The following is a 25,954-nucleotide window of genomic DNA, read 5'->3' as shown; positions in this document are numbered from 1 at the left end:
AACTGATGACCAAAGCCCTGACTCAAACGGTGCAGTCAGACATGTTCGAGTTTGCCACTGCTAGAACAAATTGTAGAAAGCATGTCTTGCTAGAAGCAACCATTCGGCATGAACCGAATAGGTTACTTTCTTCCAACATCTGGGGCGCAGATCTCTTCCCAGAGGCTATGGTAAAGGAAGTACAAGCAGAAGCCACGAGGTTGAACCAGAGCCTTAAGGACCGTTGGGTCTTACGGCTAGGAGAAGCAAGACCACACCAAAAGGTAAGGGACAAAGGAAGACTAGACGCTTCCAACCTTACCTAAAGAAACAACAGCGCTTCCCCAGCAAGTTCCTACAGTGCCGTTAGTGCAGGCAGCCCAGCCCTCCACATCTAAAAGCCAATCACAGCCTATTATGTGATATCCCCTCAGCCTCAACCCTCCACCTCATACGCTATCTCTCCAGCTTACAATCCAGCCTTCGAGAGTCAAGCTTCTCAGAGTATGACCGCTCGAACAAGGGAGGCAGAGGTAAGCGGTCCTTTCGTGGGAGAGGATCAGGGAGGCCCCTTCAATAGGGGAAAGCACTTCAGAGGAGGTCGAGGGGGTTACCAGAACAATGAGGAACTTCAGGTAGGAGGGAGGCTGTTTCACTTTCCTTTCGCCACCGGTGGAACTTCAGCCAGTGGGGCTCAGAGCATAGTGTCAAAAGGCTGGGCTGGAGCTGGTTGACGAACCCACCTCCAGCCAGACCTTTCCGTCAACTTCCTTCCAAGGAATTGACAGAGTACGCAGAGGACCTCCTTCAGAAAGGAGCCATAGCCAAGGTCAAGAGATTGAAATTTCAAGGTCGCTTGTTCAGCGTTCCGAGAAAGGCTCAAACAAAAGAAGGGTAATCTTAGACTTGTCCCGCTTAAACTTAGCCATTCGCTGCGACAAGTTCAAGATGCTCACGATCTCACAGTGCGGACCTTACTTCCCCCGTGGGGCCGTCACCACCTCTATCGATCTTACAGACGCCTACTATCATATCCCTATTGCAAGACACTTCCGTCCGTATCTGGGCTTCAAGATAGGAGACCAGACGTTCTCAACCTTCAAGGTAGTCCCGTTCGGGCTCAACGTGGCACCCAGGGTGTTCACGAAGCTAGCGGAAGTAGTAGTGCAACAGCTCAGAGCTCAAGGGATTATGGTAGTAGCGTATCTCGACGATTGGTTGATTTGGGCCTCATCAGTCGAAGAATGCAACAAGGCCACACTGAAAGTGATCCAATTTCCTAGAATATCTAGGATTCAAGATAAACAAATCCAAGTCCAGACTCACCCCAGAGTCAAACTTTCAGTGGCTAGGCATTCAATGGAATCTGTCCTCACACACTCTGTCCCGATTCCATCCAACCAAAAAGGAAAAGAAAATAGCGAGTCAGTCAAACAATTTCTAAGTCACAAACTAGCATCAAGGAGAGCTCAGGAAAGGATCCTCGGCCTCTCTCCAGTTTGCTTCAGTAACGAACATCTTATGAAAGCCAAAACTGAAAGATCTAACCAGAATCTGGCGCTCTCGAGCAAATGTCAGGTCCAGGGACAAGCTATCTTCAGTACTCTGATTCTAAAGAACCGGCTTCGGCCGTGGGCAAAAGTCAAGAATCTGTCAGTATCAGTCCCTCTTCAGTTCCCTCCACCGGGGATCACCATCCACACAGACGCGTCCCTAAGCGGCTGGGGAGGTTACTCACAATTCAAAAAGGTACAAGGAATTTGGTCGCCCCAGTTCAGTCAGTTCCATATAAACGTACTGGAGGCAATGGCAGTCTTCTTGACTCTGAAAAGATTACGCCCACCAAAGTACTCCCACATAAAGCTAGTCTTGGACAGCGCAGTGGTAGTACATTGCATAAACAGAGGAGGCTCCAAGTCACGTCATCTAAATCACGTCATGATAGCCATCTTCTCCCTGGCAGACAAATTCAGTTGGCATCTTTCCTCCACCCACATAGCTGGAGTAAGAAACGTCATAGCAGACGCCCTATCTCGATCAGTACCACTAGAATCGGAATGGTCTCTCGACCAGAGTTCGTTCCAATGGATCCTTCAAAGAGTCCCAGGGCTACAGGTGGATCTCTTCGCATCACAAGCGAACCACAACTACCATGTTACGTAGCCCCCAAACCTGGACCCTCTGGCTTATGCCACGGACGCCCTGGCTCTGGACTGGAACAACTGGGAGAAGATTTACGTCTTCCCCCCAGTGAATCTCCTTATGAAAGTACTAGACAAACTCAGGACATTCAGGGGTCAAGTAGCTCTAGTAGCCCCAGACTGGCCGAAGAGCAATTGGTACCCTCTGATCCTGGAACTGGGCCTTCGTCCCCTTCGGATCCCCAGTCCCAAGCTCTCCCAGTCAGTACAAACGAAGACTGTGTTCGCTTCCTCAGGGATTCTCAAAACCCTAACTTTATGGATTTCATGAAGTTTGCGGCAAAAAGAGATGCGAATATTGACCCTCAGAATATTCTTTTCTTAGAATCTGATAAAAGGGATTCAACTTTGAGGCAGTATGATGCTGCCGTCAAAAAGTTAGCAACCTTCCTGAGAGAGTCAGATATCAGAATCATGACAGTTAATTCTGCTATATCCTTTTTCAGATCCTTATTTGAAAAAGGTTTAGCAGCTAGCACGATTACGACAAACAAGTCAGCATTGAAAAAGATATTTCAATTTGGATTTAACATAGACTTGACAGATACCTATTTCTCGTCTATTCCTAAAGCATGTGCTAGACTTAGGCCCTCTATGAGACCTACGTCAGTTTCATGGTTCTTAAAACGTGTTCTTAAACTGGCTTCCGAAACCGATAATGACACATGCTCGTTTATGATGCTCCTAAGAAAAACTCTGTTTTTATTAAGCCTAGCTTCAGGAGCAAGAATTTCAGAACTGTCGGCTTTATCCAGAGATCCGGATCATATTCAATTCCTTCCCACAGGGGAAGTGCTGCTTTCTCCGGAACGTAGCTTTTTAGCCAAGAATAAGATCCTTTGATGAGGTGGGAACCTTGGAAGGTACTACCCCTTCCGCAAGATGTTTCCCTTTGTCCAGTTTCAACCTTACGAGCCTTTCTATCCAGGACCTCCTCTTCCTCATCGGGACCCCTCTTTAGAAGGGAAAAAGGTGGTACTTTATCCACTAAAGGCATCAGGCAACAGATCCTGTACTTTATCAAACAAGCCAATCCTGACTCCTTTCCAAAAGCACATGATGTCAGGGCAGTAGCCACCTCAATCAATTACTTCCAACACATGAATTTTGATGATTTAAAGAAGTATACCGGATGGAAATCGCCGGCAGTGTTCAAACGTCACTACCTTAAGTCCTTGGAAGCTCTGAAATTCCCAGCAGTAGCAGCGGGTAACATAGTTTCCCCTGACTCTAGCTAGATTATAGTAGAAGATTCAGTCCTCCTTTCTACCTGCCTCACACAGAGTTCGTCTATTCCTACCTTGTTCATTAACATTCACCTTGTGTCTTAGCTGCTTTATAATTGTATATTGTCCCTTTTGTATGATGAGGGACACTCATATGATCACCATATTGATCTCATAGATGTTATCCCCTTATTTTTATGCTAGGGGATACATCATAGTACAATGGTTACGGGTTTTGTATATTAAGTCATATACATTCCTAAGATATATATTGTTTTGTGAATTATCAAATTTATTTTTTATAAATTTATATAACATTAATATTAATTGCTATTTCTATTTTGATACATGTTATTACACAGGTTTATTGTTATAGGTAATCATTATACCTATTTGTATATATGTAAATTACCTCATATTATTATCATAATTAGTTTTAAGGGTAATTTAAGCATATTTTTGATTTTGTTTTACTGTGTATTTGTATCTTTTAGCAATTATATTCATTCTTTTATTTTGTATCTTTTATTTGAGACCTAATTTGTTTTATTTTGTTCTGTTTACTTTCTTTACAATCTTGTGCTATTTCTCTGGTACGATTTCGCGCAAGCGACACGAAGCTGAGCCCAGAAAAAGGATTTTGACGTAAGGAAAAATCTTATTTCTGGGCGATTGGCTCGTGTCGCCAGCGAAATACACCCCCCCTACCCATCCCTTCGCTCAAGATTGTCTGCTAACTTCAGGATGGCCACTAGAGGCGCAGCAGTCGCAAGCATGGGATGGTGTAGTAGTAGTACGAGCTGCTCCCTCTATGGGACGGCTCCCCTCTTGGAGGGTTTTGTAGTGGGAGATTTCTATTGGCATTTGGCTCGTGGTAGTGGTCTCACTCGCCTAGTGTTCATTAGGACCCGACACCCTCCTAGAGGGTGAGCGAGTCAGTTATACTGACCCTTTTTCTTTATTATTTTATTTATTCTCTGGTATGTGTTAGTACATTTACCCTAGAAATAATGATTAAAGGATATTTTCGCTGGCGACACGAGCCAATCGCCCCGAAAAGAGATTTTTCCTTACGTCAAAAATCCTTTTTTTAAGTAATTTTTTAAATATATCTGATCAGTCATCCCTGAAGGAGACCACCCTACAAATACTGTCATTGTCTGCTCTCATTTTATACTGCCTTTTGTAAGCACTTCATTACAGCTCTGAATATTTAAAGTGTCGATCCCGCTGGATTTTTCTGTTTGTGATTATTTTGATTTTTCCTTTGTACTCTTCTCTGCAATAATCCAGTTTCCCTGTTTGGTTTCTTGACTTGAGTTTGCTTCCATAAGAGGTATGGCTGCTCAAGAATGTCTTGGGATATATTCACAAGCTATATGTATTGTAGAAGTTGTTTTTTTATACTAGCTATGAATAGTGTATATTGTTCACCATAGTGTGGTATATATTTCTTTATTTCAATTTGTATTTAATACAAAAATTTTACTAAAAATTGAACTTCTTTCAGAACGTTTAGCGACCCCCTTCATAATTGAGGACAAACTTCTCCCCCCCCTTGTTCCCCTTTTACCACTGATTTAATTTATCCTATATTTTAGTTTGCAACAAGATCCTGTTCCATTGCACTGTAAAGTTGCAGACTTCCAGAAATGAATTTTTACTCAGATTCTTACCAATCAATTATTCAGCTGTAAGATCCTTACTGTGGTAGACAAAAAATCAGTTGTTCATACACGAACAAACCCTCGGTTGAGACTTTATGCCAGGCGTTGCTTAAGAGGTTGGACTCTTGTTTTGGATGATAAGTTGGCTGCCTTGTCGGCTGGAAGGACTGGAAGGAAAACATGTTGGATTGTCCCTGCCTCCTGCGAAGAGGTCGCATGAGGCAACCAGTGACTGTCTTTCCTATCCTTCCTTCTCTCCTTCTTCCCCGCTACGCCCACGTCAGCGTATCAAACAGTTGGAAGGCTAAGGCACACACGGGGGGGGCTCTTTCTTTGCCTATGAGGGAGGAACAACGCAAACATGTTCTCGAGAGTATTGGTGTTTCGGAGAGTGTTAGTGTATCTTCCTATGTGCAACCTGCAGTGGCTGCTTCGTCCTTTGCACCGAATCACGAGCGGTTGCAACCTCCCCCGTCCGTGCACATCGCGAGTGTGTTGCAACCTCCCCTGTCCGCGCACATGATGCAAGCGCTCCTACTTCTCCAGGGCCTCCAGGATCTCAAGGCGCCTGTCAAAGAGGTCTAAGGTGGTGAACGCGTAGTTGGTTGGCAGTCAGGAGTGTTTGCCTGGCCCATTTCTCACTGGTGCTTCTAAGAGTTCGATTTCTGAAGGATTCTCCTTCGATCATCGAGGTGTTTTCGGGATTCCTCTCCAACTCACCATTCGTACTTCTGTCCCCACACCCCGTGGACGCCATTCTGTGAGGACATGTCTTAAAGAGTCAGCTGTTGGAGGTAGTGCGTTAGTGAGCGTTCTTAGTGTTGTAGTGGGTTTCGGTTGCCGGGAGCCGGCGCGTGAACCCAGCCCAGAACAGGTTAGTTGGTGTTTGGGCTGTTTGGAGCTGATCCTTCCGTTAATTTTAATGAGGGAAGGTTGCCTTAGAGGAGCCTACTGATCCTTCTCGTCGTCGGTCTCCGTTGGCCCCAGAAGGCAGGAGGAATCGGGAGGACACGCAACGAGTTTTTGTCTTCCCTTCCTTTCACAAGAAGGTGGTCAATCGCATTCCATCTGGGTTCAACAATTTGGAAAGTAGGTACTCAGGCTCCGGTTCATCTTACACTCCTTGCTTGGGAAAGCCTTGGTGGCGGAGCTATCACAGGATCCCAAATCAGCTTTTCCAGCTTCCACCCTTGTCAAGGGCATGTCCAGTCGGTCTTGCATCAACGTTAACGGCCTTTGTTTCGGAACTGCGGACGGTTTCGCTTCAAATTCTTAGGGGCTCTGCCAAGCTACTACCCCCACCTCCTCCACGAACAAATAGGAAGTTCTATGCTAACCGAACTCTGCTTGTTTTTTTATGTTGCGGCCATCTTAAACCCGGACGTTCATTCGCGCCTGAAGCCCAGGGATTGACTTTGGAGGGGGCAGGTGAGGGTCGGTGGCTGCGTCCGTTGTATACCCCAACAGGATGCCTCAGCATTGGAATCTACGGCGAGCCTCCATGTTGCAGACGGTGTCTCGGCTGGAACTTCTGGTCCATGGTCAATTGCCCAACGATAGCTTCCTGGACAGGTAACCAGAAAGGGTTGATGAGTGCATCCTCACCCTTGCAATTCTGCCGTTACCTAAAGTTTTATTTATAGGTGGGAAATGTGTGCAATTTCATGTCACAATACATAACTAAAAACAACCCATGGTTGGGTAAGCTTTTATCAGTTTTGAAATATTTTCATATAAATACGCATAACGTTTCCCAAAATTTCAACCTTTAGTCAACTTTGACTCTACCGAAATGGTCGCAAAATGCAATTGTAAGCTTAAAAACTCTTGTATTCTAGTAATATTTCAAGTCATTTACACCGGCATTGACAACAAATTTGGAAGTCTCTAGCCACAATATTTTGATTTATGATGAATTTGATGGAAAAAAAAACATCTTCCCCTTATGTCCGCGCGGTAACTCGAAATAATCATATGTTGTCGATTGTTGTAATGTTTGTCAACCATTTTAAATAAGCCGTTTACATAAAGTTTTATATTATGAAAATTGTGGCGACAATTGTTTCATGTAGAACTAACATCTTAAGATAATTGAAGTTGTAGCTTTTCTTTTCCATTTTCGAAATATTTGCATATAAATCACGATAAATAACTAAAAAACCAAAGTTTCGGGTCAACTTTTGACTTTACCGAAATGTAGAAAAATGCATGTTAGTAAAGCTAAAACTCCTTACAGTCTAGTTAATATTCCAGTCATTTATATTCATTTTGAAACAAATTCAAAGTCTCTAGCACAATATTTACATTTATGGGAGAATTAAAAAAAAATTACGTTTCCATTCCCTCCACTCGCGGATTCTCCGCCGCAAATCTCCGCGAAATGCGTACGTTGCCTTATTGGATTGGAATATTTGCTCCGTTTCATATTATGCGTTTCCATAGAGTTTTATTTTATTATGAAAATGTGCGCAATATCATGTAGAATACAAACAAAAAATAATTGAAGGTTATAGCTTTTTCTCAATTTTAAAAAATATTTGCATATAAAAAAATATATAAAAACAAAAAATTTGACATTGTCAACTTTAAAACCTCATCCGAAATGGTTGAAAACTGCAAGTTATAAGATTAAAACTCCTACAGTATAGTAATAATTCAATCATTTGTCTTCATTTTCGAAACAAATAAATTGGAGTCTCTAGAAAAGGTATTTTAGATTTAGTGTGAATTTTGAAAAAAACCAATATTTTACATTTTTTAACATCCGCACAGTTAACGAATTCAATGCATCATTTTGTGATACTATTTTGCCTCTGTTGTTTGCTTTTGACGTTTTTACAATGTGTTATCTTACCAAAATGATTGCAAGTTTAGTGCTATGCAATACACGAAAACCAAAATTAACTTGTTAGCTTTAACCGTTTTGGCTCACAGCATAATTTGAATACAATTAATATGAAATTTTGAAATTTTTGCGCTTATCATCAATATCGAATTATTTATATATGATAATGATTATTTTTTTTCATTTCTGATGGTTGCATACTACACGCTTCAGGCAAATGACAAAAAAAGGAGCCAAAAAAGACCTATTTAAAATTAATTTTTTTTTTTTCTTGAAAACTAAGCTGCGCCTGTGATTTTTTGAAAAAAAATATTTTTTCGCGCTTCGGTCGGTCACTTCCTAGACCCCCTAGGCATATGGGAGGAAACGGAACGGATTTTTTTATCTTTGAACCCCTTAGGCGTTTAAGGGTTAAGACCTCAGGTTTGTAGTTATGACAAATACAGATTGCCTTAGAAAATTTGTCATACTTTTGCCATCACTAGTGCAGGTTACCAGTTACCGGGTCACTTCCGGTGAACAGATATGACAACATCACACCCTTCAATTTGGTTTCTGCCGGCTCCTGGGTAACATCGGTAGCTCTGTGGACCTTCTTCATCATCTTTTGGGTGGTTGTTAGGCTTTCCTGCATATTGGTGATGGATGATTTTGTTGTGGTTGTTGTTTTTTCAAATCAGCTTAGCTTTTTTGTTTATTTCGCTGCCATTTTTGCTTGAATATGTCTGATTCAAGCACAATGCAGTAGTCAGGAGTGTTTGTGGGAACTAAAATGTTCTTTATGTCAGGATTGGGGTGAGGAGCATTGGAAACTGCATTTCCCATAATAAGAAAGTGATTCGAGATAGGAAGAGGAAAGCAGCTCTTAGAGCAGATAATAAGGTTGGTGTAGCTCCTTCACCATCTCTTGTGTTGGCAGAGACCTTTATTCCTGCTTCTTCTCCAGTTCCTAAGAATTTTCTTTTCTTTTTTTTTTTTTTTTTTTTTTTTTTCTTTTTTCCATATTTCTCAGTCCTCTAACCCCTTCACTTCCTACTCCTTTGCCAGCTTCCCATGTTGCATTTTCTGATACCATTGTCATCCTTGAATCAAGGTTCGAGAGGAAGTTAAGAGTTGTTGGCTAGTACTATAATGGAATTAGGTTCTTCCATGAAATCTTTCATGGAGAAAAGTGAAGCGAAAGTGCCCAGTGCTAGTGCAGTGCAATCTGAGGGTGGTGGTTGCCTGTCCCACTAGTTCTCCTAGACAAAGTCACTGTCCCTCTCCCCCGCCTCGTGGAGAAGACATACTGGAGGTCCAAAAGAGAATGACACGCTTCCCACAAGCAGTTGTTTCCACTATCAAGTCTGAAGTGTCAAATCAGGTTTCGACTGAGCGTTGTTGGAAAAGCGTTTCTTTCAGTGCATGTTTATCATCAGACTCCAGTGGTTATGTCAGCCAATTTGGGGCGAAAAATGCAAAATCATGAAAAAATTCATGGAGCTTTGTATGGCAATGGAGAATGCGTATACAAAATATGTCGTCAAAATTCCTCTTACTGTCATAGTTACAGGATAATTAGTAAAAGTAACTCAATAAGCCAAAAAACATTGATCCATACAAGAAAATGCAGTATTTCTTTTTATCGTAAATTTTAATAATCACAGGTACTCCTCATTTAACAACGTACTCTTTTTACGACAACACGCAGTTACAACAACAACATGAGAGAGAAAAAAATCATAAAATGATAATAAAAACATTGCCAATAGTGGCCAAGAGAAAGGCTGTTCTGTGCCAATAAATAATCTAGCCTAGCCTAGTTTTTGAAAACCTTGAAATCTATGGCTAAAACAATAAATAAGGCTTTAATATACTTTGTAAAGAAAATCTATACAGTTGAACCTCTTAAAGTCGCCATTCTATGGTCCCCTTTTTTTTAGCGGGAACTCCCAACGTTGGGCTTGATTGGGCCGCCATTAGTTTGTTGTCCAGAACGAACTGGATTGGCACCACGGGGTTTGACAACTTACGACAGCAAAAACTTATACCATAATCTCCTTTGTTTTTAGTGGAGAATAAAATTCTTTTAGTAATGAAAAGAAAATATGTGAATTCTTAGTTAATGCAAAGGAAAATATATGGAATTCTTAGTAATCAACAAAAAGAAAAATGTGCGAACGTCAAATATGTTTTTTTATATTAACTTGAAAATAAAAAATAATACTTTTTTAAAGAAAATATTCCATTTGAAGAGGTCGCTATGAAGTTAATCCTTTTAATGAAAACTATGAGACATTTGGCATGCATGAATTCCTTACTCTTAGTAAGCTTGAAAAACTTTACATTGAAATACGTTTATTTGATAATTTTTTTTTACAAACTGTGTGATTTGACATACATGTATTGCGATATGTTCACCCGATGAGATCTAGGAGTGTAAGTAAAGTGCATGCTCGTAAATTCTTTTCAATACTAGAAAATACTTATCCCATTAGCTAATAGTTTAGTGTTCACTTTCCTCAATAGATGACGTTGTACTTTAAGTTTTGACGGTGACATTCAAATGCCCAATGATCGCTGAAATTCATTCATTATTTTTTTCATCCCACTATCCTCTACAATGAAAATAAATGATGATGAAACTAATAGTGATAATTATGGAATACCAAATTTAGAATATGAAAGTGCTAAATAATGTGCAGATTCTGAGAAAAGGTTTAGTTGACTTGGGGGTATTGGCTTAGTAAATGGTACTATTTGACTTAACTAGTAGGCTAACTTGGGAATGTAGGCTAAATGTGTTAAATAAAGTACACTATTTTAAAGAAAATTATACATTATAAGGTTATAAAATGATGAAGTTAAAATATATGAGCAATAGAATGATAAGCATTGTCAGAACTTTGCCAAGTAGTAGTCTATGTCAAAAACTAGTTCTGTGTATAATACATGATTGGAAATTAATGCTATTAGTCAAAATAAAGAGAATACTGTGATCCCTCGTGTATTGCGGTTAATGATGACCGGAACCACCCGCGATAGGTGAAAATCCGCGAAGTAGGATTGGCCCCCCTAGGAATTTCCGTATATGTGTATTGTGGGTAGCCAGAAAATTGTTTAAAAATAGTATGCTATATTTATACTTAACTAGATACTATAGTTTTATTCTTTTAATTATTTAACATTAAAAAACCTTAAACCTTAATTATTAACATTCACTCCACTCACATATATTGTTTTACTTAAATCTATTACAGTGTTCCCCCCGTATTAAGCAGGGGATGTTGGTACCAGACATTCCATGTGAATAGTTAAAACCCCGCGAATAGTAGAACCAACCCGACTAAAAATGCTTATAACTGCCTATCTTGAAAGTTCAGATACCCAAATGTATACCTTAAATAACCGTCCGACTTCAAATATACCTAAAACTGACAAACCGATTTACTTTATTAATCTTTGATGTTATACTATTACATTCTTAAAGCATTTTAGACCCAATTAAAAAATGTATACCTTACAGCCAATAAACACACCCACACACACCACACACAGACCATTGAATGGCAACAAATCCATATATATGACACCATCAAGAGTGGCAATTATGAAATTATTCCTGAGAGAGAGAGAGGAGATGGAGAGAGAGAGAGAGAGAAGAGAGAGAGAGAGAGAGAGAGAGAGAGAGAGAGAATAACTCCTAGACTTCGACTCCTTCCCCTCCGCCAATACGTATATCAAACTGTCATTTACTCCCCCACCCTCCTTCCTCAAAGTGGATAAAAAGACTGGGAATTGCTATTTTTTTTATTAATCTTATCAATATTTGAAAATTAGTTATAAGGTAAACCATTTATTTATATTACAAAACAAATAAACATACGTAAGTAGAGAGAGAGAGAGAGAGGTTATTGTTTAATCACATTAAACTTAATATTTTATTTGAAAACTAGTACTGTATATTATTATTCCACCATAAAATGTTGTAATACCCTTAAAGATATACTGTTTACATAAACTTCCATGCCAAACAGAGGGCGAGAGTTACTGCTATGACATGCGTATCTCATGTGGCAAAAGAGAGAGAGGGAGAGAGTGAGTTATCCTTATTTAAAAGAGTGAAATGGATAGATTATTGTATTTCTTTAAAATACTATCACATATGAATTTTGAAATTAGTTATATTATTAATATTATTATTATTATGTGAAATTCTCTCATCTCAGTAAGAGAGAGAGAGAGAGAGAGAGAGAGAGAGAGAGAGAGAGAGAGAGAGAGAGAGAGTTATCCGTATTTGAAAGAGTGAAATGGAAAGGTTATTGTAGTATTTCTTTAAAATACTGTCACATATGATTTTTGTAATTACAGTTATATTATTATTATTATTTGTAAATATTAATAAACATATTATACATACATGTACCATATAAATTTATCATCTCAGTAAGAGAGAGAGAGAGAGAGACAACACACTCCCTCCCTTCCTGTCACATTACTTGATATATTTGATAGCTGTTGGTCCTCAGTTTGGTACCTGGAGTTCGAAAGAAAGATTCGTGAAGACTGGGATTTCCTTCATTCTTACATAATTTTTTAATTTATTAACTAAAATCTTGCTAATTCACTTTAGTATTTTCTTTACTGAATTGATATTATTGCTGTTTACATTAATATTGATATTTGAAAATTAGTAAATCATTTATTCATCATACAAAAAACACACATCTCAGAGAGAGAGAGAGAGAGAGAGAGAGAGAGAGAGAGAGAAGAGAGAGAGAGAGAGAGAGTGTTATCCTTATTTTGAAAGAGTGAAATGAAAAGATTATTGTAGTATTTCTGTAAAATACCATCACATATGATTTTTGTAATTCAATTATAATTATCACTATTATTATTTTTGAAAATATTGATAAATACTGGGGGAATACGTACCAGACCCCCCCCCCCCCACTCCCGTGAATATGTTAGAACCTGTGAATGTTGGAAACCCCTATTAAAATGCTAAAAAACAGCCTATTTTGTTAGTTTAAAACTCAAGAAAAACCCACTAAAAATTTTTATACTTGTTTTTTTTAATAGTTTTATCACAAAAAGTGCATTTTATGATGAAATTGATAAAAAAAAACCCAGGAATTTTAGATATTTCTCATAGAAAAATACCGCGAAGGTGCGAATTTTCCTGTGAATGATGCAGGAAAACATTCCCGAGAGAAATCCGCGAATGTGTGAGTCTGCGAATCTGGAGAACGCGAATACGGGGGTTCCACTGTATTATACGTACGTTTACCATAAAAATCTCTCATCTCAGTAAAGAGAGAGAGAGAGAGAGAGAGAGAGAGAGAGAGAGAGAGAGAGAGAGAGAGAGAGAGAGAGAAACACACACACCCTCCCCTCCAGTCACATTACGAGATATATTTGGCAGCTGATGGACCTCAGTTTGGTACCTGGAGTTCGAAAGAAAGATGCGTGAAGACTGGGATTTCCTTCATTCTTACATAATTTTATAATTAAAAACTAAAATCTTACTAATTTACTATAGTATTTTCTATGATGAATTGATTGCTCTTTACATTTATATTATTTGAAAATTAGTAAATTATTTATTTATCATACAGAAAACATACAACTCTGTAAGAAAAGAGAGAGAGAATTATTATTGTTATGTGATATCATTTAATCTTAATAAACTTACTAATACAGTATTGATCAATATTAATATTTTAACATTAGTAAATCATTTTTGTATCATAGAAATGTATTTAGTCGTGAAAATAACATCAAAATACACTAATTTGGGATTATATATTGTCGGAAAAAAACCCGCTAATAGGCGAATTTCCCGCAAATAATGGGTAGATAAGGGCCAGAGAGAAATCCGCGAATCCAGAGAACCCGAATACGGGGGGACCACTGTAATTATAAAACCTTAATATTATACATTTCTCTCTCTCTCTCTCTCTCTCTCTCTCTCTCTCTCTCTCTCTCTCTCTCTCTCTCACGATACGTATTATGGTGTTCTACACTCACCAATGACAGTAGTATCTTGAGAGTTGACTCCAGTAATGATGATGATGACAGTAACGATGACAATGACAATGCCAATGACGACGATGACAGACCTGTGCAGTTCGATGAATGTGATGATGAATGATGATGATGATGGTGTTATTGCACAGGTAAAATGAAGCCTTTAAAACAGTCGTGAAGTGCCTCATCATCAGATATTGGCGCTGGATCGTCAACTTTGCTTCTGAGAGAGGGGAAGAGGCTGGTGGTGGCTGAGAAGAGGCTCCCACTCCACTCGTAGAGGCTTCAGGATCACTCGAAGGCTCTTCTGCTGGAGGCGCTGATGGTGTAGCTAGGGTTTTTACTTTAAAGAATAACATGGTGATGGGTAGTTGCTGTCGTCGTTTTTTCTTTTGCTGCGAAATGCCCTTGTACAAGTACATAACCCCGTCAACACAGTTGCTAAACTCAACAGCTTGAACCATATTATCATCAGTGTCTTGTGCAAATTGTTGCATTGCCCTTGCCATGTTGCACACTTGTTGCAGGTTCTCCAGGGTAAGGCCACACTTCAATTTCTCCATCTTGTTCTTCTTTGCTTTCTTTTTCACTTGCAGACTTCGTCATCTCAAGGAGGTCTTCATCTGTCAGTGGGTCTGAGTGGGCATCGATAAGGCCTTTGACGTCGTCTTCCGTCATGTCGACGAATCCTTCATTCCTGATGATGCAAGCCAGCCCCACCGCCTTCTCCACCGCCGAGTGATGAACTTCATTAGGAGTGAAGCCTGCATAGTCCTGCACCACATTAGGCCACAATTTCTTCCAGCAAGAATTTATGGTCTCAGTTTTCATGTCCTTGAATGCTTGCTGGATATTAGTCAAGCATGGCGCAATGTTGTAGTTATGCCAGTACTTCTTCAAGGTGAAGCCTTCATTGTTGTTGTCAACTGCCGCGATGAGGCCCTCCATCATGGAACGAGTGTAGAGTGCCTTAAAGACACGAATGACACCTTGATTCATCTGCTTAATTAGAGATGTGGTGTTAGGGGGCAGAAACTTGATCTGAACCCCATCATATTGCAGGTCTCTTGCATGGCCTCCTGCGCAGTCCATCAAGAAAAGGACCTTAAAAGGGAGGCCCTTCTGAGCCAGATACAGCTTCACCTGGGGAATGAAGCAATGGAGGAACCATTCAAGGGTCAGGGCTTTCATTATCCAGGCATAGAGGTAGCAGAGCCTTATTTTTGTTTTTTAAGGCCCGTGGATTTTTGGCCTTATAGATAAGGCCTGGCTTAAGCATAAAGCCTGTAGCATTGCCACACATGATAAGAGTGACACGGTCCTTGTGGGCCTTGAAGCCAGGCCTCTTCACTTCATCCTTGAAGAGGAATGTACGAGAAGGCATCCTCTTCCAAAAGAGGCCTGTCTCATCCATGTTAAAAACTTGCTCAGGGAGGTAGCCACCATCACTGATGAGCTTAGGAAACTCATCCTCCACTTAACGACGGGCAGCATTGGTGTCGGCAGAGGCAGCCTCACCATACACAGGCACACTTTTGAGGCCGTATCTCTTTTGAAATTTATCGAACGCCTTTGCTGGCTTTAAAGCCTCGTCCTCAAGGAGGTGAATCACTTGTGACAGAGCTAGTACTGGCTTGAGGTTCATCAGGATCATCTTCAGCGGCTTCTTCGGCATCTCCTTTGTGATCGTCATCGGGCAAGGTTTGATCATAGAGAGATTTGGCCTTTGTTCTGATCATATTAGTGTCCAAACTCACGTTTTTTTCCTATAATCAGCAACCCACAAGGCTAATGCAGCTTCCATTTTCACAATTCTCTTATTACGCGGAGTTACCACACGTTTTGCTCCTTTATTGAAGCTTATTGCAGCAGTTTTACGGATGTTAGGTTTGTCTTTTTTTATATAGCGCACTGTTCATTCATTCGCTCCATAACGGCGTATCACCGCGGCATAACTACCTTTTCACTGATGGTCATCATCTTCCTCTTCCTCTTGGGCTCACTAGAGGAATCTTTGGCAGGGGCACAGCTCTTAGGGGGCATTGTAAGGGCTTAACAAAATGTTAATTTCGAACACAACACTAAGATACGCGAGACACAGTTGACAGCGTGAGCGAGAAGGGCGAGATACAACAAGGGAAGAAGTTGGGAGAGGATGCAATGTTGCGCAGCCAATCAGCTCACGGGATACATCCACTCGTGCTCTCATTCGTCGATCTCACGTCAGAAACCAATCATGTGCATTGTCTGAGTGCCCGTGGGTATGTACAAAGCCTCTGAGAGAGCTTCTCACTTTGTCTGGCATCCTGGGAAACCGTTTGTCTCACGCATCACGATGAAAGAACGTTGCTTTCCGCAATACGGCTGCCGATATGGCGGTATTTTTTTATTTTTATTTTTCGATTAATAGTTTTGAAAAATCAGCAATGCACTGAGGCCACGAATCTTGAACCACGAAGTGGCGAGGGATTACTGTAACGCATTGAATGATGAATTCATTTAACAACGTAGTCACTGAAACGGAACCCCATCGTTAAACGAGGAGTAGCTGTATTATCAAACAAATTTTGAGCAATGACATGTGTAGATTCCACGAGTCACAAGACTGGAAGACTGAGCTTTACACCCTTCAGTGCGAGCAGAAACATGAGAGAGAGCACACATTCAAGTTTCACCTCTGACATTCGCTTGCTTTTACGTCTGTTTTTCTTTGTTTCAGCAAAGTTTTCATCATGCCAAAGAGGAAAAGGCAAGCAAAACATCTCGCAAACATACAGAAGAAAATTCACTCTAATAAGAGTTCAGATCATAATATCGGCGATATTAGCGGAGTTAGTGAAGGAGAGAGAGAGAGTTTTGTGTAAGAAGGAGCCTGACACAGTGCCCCAGGCTACGATCTTTGAGCAGAGGGATCTTCATTTATGATTAAATTATGATATATAACATAGTTTTGGTTTATTAATACCCAAAAAGGAATTTGTAAATATACAAAGAAAACTTTGAATGCCCATATCTAAAAACTAAAATTATCGCCTTCAAATTCTATTGTCTCTCTTAGTTTTAATGTTATAGTATTGAAATTTGGTATATAGTAACTTAAAAAGACATAATAGAACAATCAAATGTAGGCCTTTATTCCAATTTTTGTTTCATTTTTTTCTTACATTTTTCCTGATTTATAGGGTTCATAATGAAAAAGTTCATATCTAGCAAAAAAATTTTAGAAAAAAAAAAGGGCTACATTTGATTGGAGGTCTACATCAGGTCTATATATGGTAGTAATCCCAGGTGTTAATATTAACCCTTAAACGCTCACTGGACGTATTATACGTCAACTAAAATTGTCTGTTGGGTGCTTAATTGACGTACGATACATCTTCTACAAAAAGATTTTTTAAATATTTGTGGAAAAATAGTTATAGGCCTAGTTTGTGAAAAATTTTAAATCACGCACCTTGAGGGATGCTGGGAGTTCACTGATCAAGCTGTTGTTTTGTTTACAAACTTTACCCAGGCGCGCATGCGCGAATTTCTTTCTTCTTGCACTAAAAAGCACCAGCGACAAATCTCAGAAATTCTTTCGTCACTGTTGTAATTTTTGCACCGTTTAATATTAGCCGTTACATAGAGTTTCATATATGAAAATGTGCTCAATTTCATGTAGAATACAACAAATAACAACCCATGGTAGTAGCTTTTGTCAGTTTTGAAATATTTCATATAAATCACGATAAGTGCCAAAATTTCAACCTTCGGTCAATTTTAACTCGACCGAAATGGTCGAAAAATGCAATTGTAAGCTAAAACTCTTACATTCTTGTAACATACAATCATTTACCTTCATTTAGCAACAAATTCAAAAACTCTAGCACAATATTTCGATTTATGGTGAATTTTTGAAAAACACTTTTTCCTTACGTCCGCGAAAATCTCAGAAATTCTTTCGTCAGGTTGTCGTAATGTTTGCACCATTTTAAATTAGCCATTACATAATGTTTTATATATGAAAATGTGCACAATTTCATGTAGAATACAACATTAAACAACCCATGGCTGTAGCTTTTATCAATTGTGAAATATTTCATATAATTCACGATAAGTGCCAAAATTTCAACCTTTGGTCAACTTTGACTCGACCGAAATGGTTGAAAAACGCAATTGTAAGCTGAAAATCTTACATTATAGTAATATTCAATCATTTACCTTCATTTTTCAACAAATTGGAAGTCTCTAGCACAATCTTTCAATTTATGGTGAATTTTTGAAAAAACTTTTTCCTTACGTCCGCGCGGTAATTCTGCCGAAAAAATCAGAAATTCTTTCATCAGGTTGTCGTAATGTTTGCACCATTTTATATTAGCCGTTACATAAAGTTTTATATATGAAAATGTGTGCAATTTTATGTAAATACAACAAAAAATAACCCATGGTTGTAGCTTTTATCAGTTCTGAAATATTCTCATATAAATCACGGTAAATAGAAAGAATTTGACCTTCGGTCAACATTTACTCAACTGAAATGGTCGAAAAACTGCAATTGTAAGCTAAAACACTTACAGTCTAGTAATATTCAATCAATTACCTTCATTTTGCAACAAACCGGAAGTGTCTCATCACAATATTTCGATTTATGGTGAATTTTTGAAAAAACTTTTTTTACGTCCGCGCATTACGAATTCATGCATCATTTTGTGATAATATTTTCTCTGTTTCTTTGAGCATTTTACAATTTGTTATGTACCAAAATCATTGCAACTTAGTGTACAATACAAAAAAAAAAAAGATTAACTCATTAGCTTTAACCGTTTTGCTCACAGCGCAATTTGTGTACAATTATATATGAAATTTTTTTCGTGCTGTCATATATTCAAATATTTATATATGATAATGATATTTTTTTCATTTCTGATGGTTGCATACTAAATTTCAGGCAATGACAAAAAAAGGAGCCAAAAATGAACTCATAATCTTAAAAACTAAGCACCAACTCCTGAATGCCGCCGGCATATGAGAGACACTTTGGTAAATAGCGGCTTGGCGTTTAAGGGTTAAGTATCAAGGAAGGAGATAGAATTTGAATGTTCATTTTTAAGATAAATCACACTGGCGTCATAACACCAAAGGTCAGAGGCAAATTTCAAATGTGATTTGGAGATGTCCCAAGTCACCCTATTAAGTGGTATGAATGTCAAAGTCCTGTCCCTAAAAAATGGCATTAGTCAGCTGGCACCCTTGAGAGGTCTTCTACAGTCATAGATAAGTCCCCTATCCCTGTCAAGAGATCTCTAGATACGCCTTCTAGTCCTCGCCCATCTTTTAGTCGTGCTGTTTCGACTTACAACTATCACGCTTCGACTTGTGACTCAACGAACTCGACTGAGGAGCAACAGGTGTTGATGCTATCACACTTAACCCTTTTGAGGATTAACATTATTTTGAGAAGGGATTATCTCCACTACCCTCCACCTCTATATGGAATCAACTGAATAATTGCTTGGTAGGACCCTGAATAATAATGATATTTTTATAATAAAATAGTTTTATTCATACTTAGCAAGCAATTATTTGATTCGAGCCCTCCCTCCTCTCGACAGGTGGAGTTTCTGGCCGAAATCAGAATTGAAGGGTGTGATGTCATCATACATGTTTACTGGAAATGGCTGATAATTGGTTACCTGTACTAGTAATGGTGGTGCCACCATGGAAGTTTGAATTTTGGTCTGTTGCGGTAGGGATCCTACAACTGTATAATTTCCTGATAAGTATGAATAAAACTTTATTTTATAATAATATCGTTTCTTTAAAGTAGTAGGTTTGTATCTGTGAAGCATAAGAACCATCATAAAAGGGATTTTGACGTAGGAAAAATCTATTTCTGGGCGAGGAAGCCGTGTCGCCCAGTGAAATAAGTCCGTTTAGCGTTATTTCTGGTAAAATATTGCTGTAATACCAGAGAACTGCTAAATTGGACATGTCAGAACTCTCTGACTCTCTCACCTATAAAAAAAGGTGTCGGTATAAACCTGGGGCGAGTGTTAAACACTACCACAGCAACCCCTCCAATTAGCCGTATCCTCATCAAAATCCCCTAAATACGGGGAGCTTTTTCTTAAAAGTTAAGAAAATAACCCAAAAGTTAGTAAAATTTTGAAACTTAAGCTTGAACTGCAATTTTTTTTATATGAATGCTAAGTAGATATGATTTACAATGCAAACTAGTTACATCATGAAATAATCTATTAACCCTTCTTTTGTTTTTCAAAGAATGTTTTGTAAGCATACAATAACAAAAAAATTATTTAAATTGATATACCCACCCCTCAAGGTTTGAAACCTCCACATCCCAATTTTTAAAAAATATATAATAAAAATGAATTTTGGGTAATACTTCCACCCACTGTTTCACTCTCCTCTGTAAGAGGGTTTTGCTATCAGTATACTGAAAGTGTCGCACTGTAGCCATTACTAAAGCTTGTTGATTGCATTCCTTTGGCCCCTAGCTGCACCCATTTTTAGCCTTCTGCTTGATGTCTGTTCCCACTTCCTTTCTCCCATTTTGCTGTCCAACCACTCCAACTTCCCCTTTCCACTCTCTCAAATAGTACTGAATGGCTAGCTATAAGTGCAAATACCCCAATGCTTGGCTTTATACCCAGATTTTCATAATTCCAACTGTTTCATTCTAAACTTGGACAGAACACTTGAACTTGCAACAACGTATCCACAACCCAAGGACAACCTACCCTCCCCCCCAAAAAAAGTATTGACAAGAACATGGAGTAGCTGTAATTAGATACTTGATTTGCAAAAGAAATAATTCAACTCGCATATTTGCAAGATACTTACCCTCACAAAAACAAAAAAACTAAAGTACATGTTATCAGCAATCCATTTGTATGGCGGTTTATAATCGGCAATTTATGGTGCCATAACAGGCCAAGTTCCAGTTATCAGTGTCATAAGCGCCATTGTGGCACCATAAATGTGAGTTTTAGTTAATGGCAGTTTTCACTTATCGGCACACCCCCGGGAATGGAATCGCTGCTGATAGCCGGGGACTGCCTATATTATAAAAATAGGACCATTGTACATATTGAGAAATAATAGAAATTTGGTGAACTAATGAAAAGATGAAAGCCCACTTGTGTTGTCTTTGGTAAGGTTCCTGATATTTCAGTGCATATGTGCTTTTATTTTGAGTTCTTACCATCATCCTAGACACCTCCCCCCCAACATCCTTATCCCAATCTTTCATGCTGGCTCAGTTTTTTTTGTTTAAGCACCCACGTAAGCCTTCTCACTAATCTTTTTAGCCATATTAAATGGCTATTCATAACTTGGGTAATTGTATATCAACTAGTCATTCAGTGAGTGAGTGGGGTAAACAGGAATTACATTTCTGTGGAACATATATCCACATTATTTGCAGAAAAATTCACCTTTTCACAGAATTTTTCATTGATAAATATTCACTGATTACTGTACTATTTGCATATTATTTTTGTGTCTAACTATGTTTTTCATGATAAAACTATTAAAATAGGCAGGTATAAGCATTTTTAGAAGGGTGTCAAGTATTCGCAGATTTTAGGTGTATAAGGGGGTGGGGGTGGGGGTTGTGTCCCTATCTCATTGAATCCCGGGGTCGACTGTAACTCCAATTTCATTTATTGACAGAAACTAAATTTTTAATCACTAATATTAATGAGTTTCTCATATAATGGCTAGATAATTTAGGATAATGAAAATAGAAAATTTAGTAAAAATCAGTTTAATACTAATAAAATAGCATTTACTATTGATTTTTATATTGAAAGTTTTAATATTAACTATAAAATTTATCATAATAATACTGATATTAAAACATATAACTACAATAATAGTGGCTGAGTACAGTGATTGAAAAAGTAGGTTTGTAACAATGTCTTCCATCTCTTGCCTCTCCACCACCTTGACTTCAACCAAAACACATCATGAGGGGCATATTGGTTGAGTCCCAAACCAGTAGAAGTCACTCTGCTAAATACATTTTATTTTACCCATAGGTCCCTGTGACCCTATTTGTTTGATTGTTGCGCCTAAAAGAGACTAGTTTGGGAGCCTCAAGTTATTGTTCTTTTTAGGGTTTTGTCATGTGCTAGTTTTGCTACCATTGGACATGGTGTGCCAGATGACAGCTTATGCTTTGTTCTATCCTTGGAACTAAAAGGAGTAAAAATTAATATTGTCCAATTTGTTTGCACTAGGCTCATTTGTTTCTGATGTTTCACTGTTGAATTGATTGAAGTAATCTTAGTAATTTTATTTTTCCAATTAGTTTTTGCCAGTTTTCTAAATATTGTTTTTTCTTCTTATTGTACTTTACCTTCTTTTTTTATGCAAATTATAAAAATTTTGAAGGGTTGCAAGAGAGTTTATGGGATAAAATTTTCAGGATTTTACAAAGATAAAAGGTACCGTATTTTTCTTATTAAAATACTATATAACTGCATGGAATTTCTTAGTTTGTCTGCTGTGAGATGATTCTCTTGGTCTGATTGAAATTATGTATATCAGTAATCCAAATAAAATGGAAGGCATCAGGACTATCTGGAATTTAACAATCTGTTTAGTAATATTTAAAATCTTGTGTCATTTTGCTAGATCCTAATGACTTGGACTCACCAAAGCCATCTCTGCCTTCCTGTGGGAGTACGAAAGTGGGCTTTACTCATGCCACTCCTCCAGTGTCTCCAGCCTGTGTAGATGAAGACTTATCCATGATCCTTCCAAATACCCAGGTAAGATGAATGACAGTTGTGGTGTCTAGTAGTATTTTAGCAGGTTTCTTCATGATGCAGCATTAATCTGTTTTAAATTTGTTTTATATGTTATTATTCTTATATGGAAAATATGATATTTGGCAGAGATCTTTAACCCTTACTGGATGGGTCAATATATCGATATGCAGCTCCTCAGGCCCAGTAAACTTTGAGGTCGACCAATTTACGAAAAAAAAAATATTAATGGAAAAAGGAAGACATGCAAATGCACATGGTGAAAGAAAAGAAATTCTCAAGTTTTCCCTACCTTCCACGAGAAGTTGAAAATGGCTATTTACAACCCCTTGTGGGGCCTCTTTTACAACACAGTCATAAATTTTACCAACTTATATATGTTTTTTCAAATAAATAAATTTATTTATTTTGTAAAATTATAATTACTGCGCATACAATATCAAAACAGGTAAGATATAAAAGCAGTAACAAATTCTTAGCATATTTGTTGAAAAATATTTTCGTAAATTTACTGAGAATGAAGATTCAGTAACTTTGTTTTTTTTATGTTTTTTCTAATATTTCTTTGCAATTTTGCTAGTAAAATTGCATTTACAACCGACATACTATCATAAAAGCCAAGAACAAAAAGCAACAGCAACCCCTTGGTATATTTACGAGCAAATTTACAAAAAGACATCATTTGAGAGAGAGAAGCAGAACATTCCCCCTTTAAGTCACAAGCACTACTGAAGTCCTGAAACGCCTACACTTGTGATTGTAGTCAGTATAAAAGTTGCCATTAGTGAATTTATAGGCTATAAAAGTATTGGCACCTCTTTCCTGCCTGATTCATTCCAAATCGATAGTTTTTAATATATTGCTTAACTACAGGATCAATCCATCCTCCACCCCAAACCTGTTATTACTACTCCCAAGGATCAATCTGTCTATTAAGGGGGCCGGCCGGCTAATGCCATTCTTTAAGGACAGGACTTTGATATTCATACCACTTAATAAGGTGACTTGGGACATTTCCAAACCGCATATGATTTTCGCCTCTGACCTTCGGTTTCGTGACGTCAGGGTGATTTATCCAGAAAATAACCATTTTTCAAATTCTATATCCTCCCTTGATATTTAATATTAAGACCTGGGATTACTACCATACAAAGACCTGATGTAGACCTCCAATCGAATGAGGAGTTTTTTTTCTAAAAGTCATTTTTTTTGCTAGATATGAATTTTTCATTATGGTAAAAAAATAAACCCTATAAATCAGGAAAAAAAAAAAAAAAAAAAAAAAAAAGACGAAACAAAAATTGGAAAAAAGGGCTTGATTTGATTGTTCTATAATTTCTTTCTGAGTTATATACCAAATTCCAATGTTATAGCTTTAAAACTAAGTGAGAAGATAGATTTTGAAGGTCAATAACTATAGTTTTGAGATACAGGCGTTCAAAGTTTTCCTTCGTATTTTTATAACGACAATGTTAATAAATAGTGATTATTATGAATGTATATTTCTTTTTTGTGTATTAATAAACCAAAACTATTTTATTTATGATGATTTAATCATAAATGTTGATCCCTTTGCTCATACATCGTAGCCTGGGGCACTGCAACTCTCTCTCTCTCCTTCGCTAACTCGGCTTATTACAGCGAATTTTCTTCTTCTGTATGTTAGCAAGATGTTTTCCTAGTATTTTCCTTTTGGCATGATGAAATTCTTGCCAAAACAAAGGTAAACAAACGTAAATGCAAGAGAATGTTCGAATGGTGGAAATGAAATTCGAAGTTATACTCTCTTTTTACAAAGACAATGTTAATAAAAAAATTTTCATGATTATTATGAATTTCATATTCCTTTTTGGGTATTAATAAACCTTAACTATGTTATTTATCATAAATTAAGATCCCTTTTCTCAAAGATCGTAGCCTGGGGGACAGTGTGACGTGTGCTTCAGGCAAGACGGGGGGGGGTTTACTTACTACGCAACCCTCCCTCTCTCTCTTCGCTAACTACGCTAATATCACGTATATTATGATATTCTGTAATCATTTTAGAGCGAATTTTCTTCGTCTTTATGTGAGTGAGATGTTTTCCTTGTCTTTTACTCATTGGCATGATGAAATTCTTGCCGAAACATAGATAAACGTATGTAAAAGCAAGCGAATGTCAGAGGTGAAACTCGAACACGTGGACTACTTGAGGCCTGTGCTCGCACTGAATTATGGTTGAACTTGATACCTCCTTCTGCGACTCACAGAATCTCTACAGATGCCATTTCTCACAATTTCTTTGACAATAATTATCAAAATTTACGATAACAGAAGAAACATTGCATTTTCTTGTACGGATCAATGTTTTAGGCTTATTGAGTTATGTTTACTAATTACCCTGTAACTACGAAAGAGGAATTTTGACGAAATATTTCGTTTACATATTCTCAATTACCATATGAAGCTCCATGAATTTTTTCATGTCTTTGCATTTTTCGCCCCATACCCCCATATATAAAGGTTCCGGCCAGCCCCCTTAAGGGTTAAGAGAGTGTTCAGGATTTACATTTGTATACTAAATAATTTAATTGTTAGTTAACTATGGCTGTTTTCCCAGTGTTTATATATGCTTCTAACTATTCCTCATCCACATAGTAAAATGGGATGTGATTACATGAACATTTATAGTATTAAGATTCATGGCCACTCTTAAATGGCAAACCATTGATAATTACAAATCTATTTTATTTTTGCTAACTGGAGAACTTTTAGTAAAATTTTTTTTACTTTTCATTATAAGTAGCACTTACATAATATCTAACACAATATGTGCATTTGTGCATTAAGTTACTCTGTTGGCAAAGTGATAATAGTATGGTTTTGCATCTGTGTGGCAAAATTAAATTTATAGTTTTAATTATAAAGAAGCTTTCACTTTATGATGTCTTGAAAATAAACTATAAAAGTGAAGTAGAAGATATAGTGGATATGTGTATTGTTTTTAAAATCATGTGGTATATATGTATATATATTGTCATGAACTCAGTTACAACTAAATTCACAACAAAATAATACCGGGTTCAATTTACTAGATCTTACATTAAAAATGTTAATCATCAATATCCCAATTAAGAAGGAGGCATTTAAACACAAGAAACCTATACAATTTAATAGTAACACTAATACTTAACGCAGAAATTAAACACATACTTAACACAATAAATTACCTTCTCCACGGTAACAAATTAAAGCAGGGGAAATATTATCA

The 25,954-nt window shown here is 37.8% G+C and overlaps 1 protein-coding gene across 2 annotated transcripts in view; it reads left to right on the top strand.

The window, feature by feature from the left end:
• The window catches only part of LOC135196961 (guanine nucleotide exchange factor subunit Rich-like), a 387,875-nt gene that overhangs the window by 210,537 nt on the left and 151,384 nt on the right, over nt 1-25,954 (top strand). For both annotated transcript variants that reach the window (XM_064223819.1, XM_064223820.1), the window contains exon 21: nt 22,571-22,707. In XM_064223819.1, the coding sequence (XP_064079889.1) occupies nt 22,571-22,707 (137 nt within the window). The remainder of the gene's footprint in view (nt 1-22,570; nt 22,708-25,954) is intronic.

The sequence above is a fragment of the Macrobrachium nipponense genome, chromosome 18, assembly GCF_015104395.2.
Source record: "Macrobrachium nipponense isolate FS-2020 chromosome 18, ASM1510439v2, whole genome shotgun sequence".
Classification (NCBI taxonomy): domain Eukaryota; kingdom Metazoa; phylum Arthropoda; class Malacostraca; order Decapoda; family Palaemonidae; genus Macrobrachium; species Macrobrachium nipponense.
Note: the sequence above shows the minus strand (reverse complement) of the source record. Positions and strands in the feature narration are given on the sequence as shown.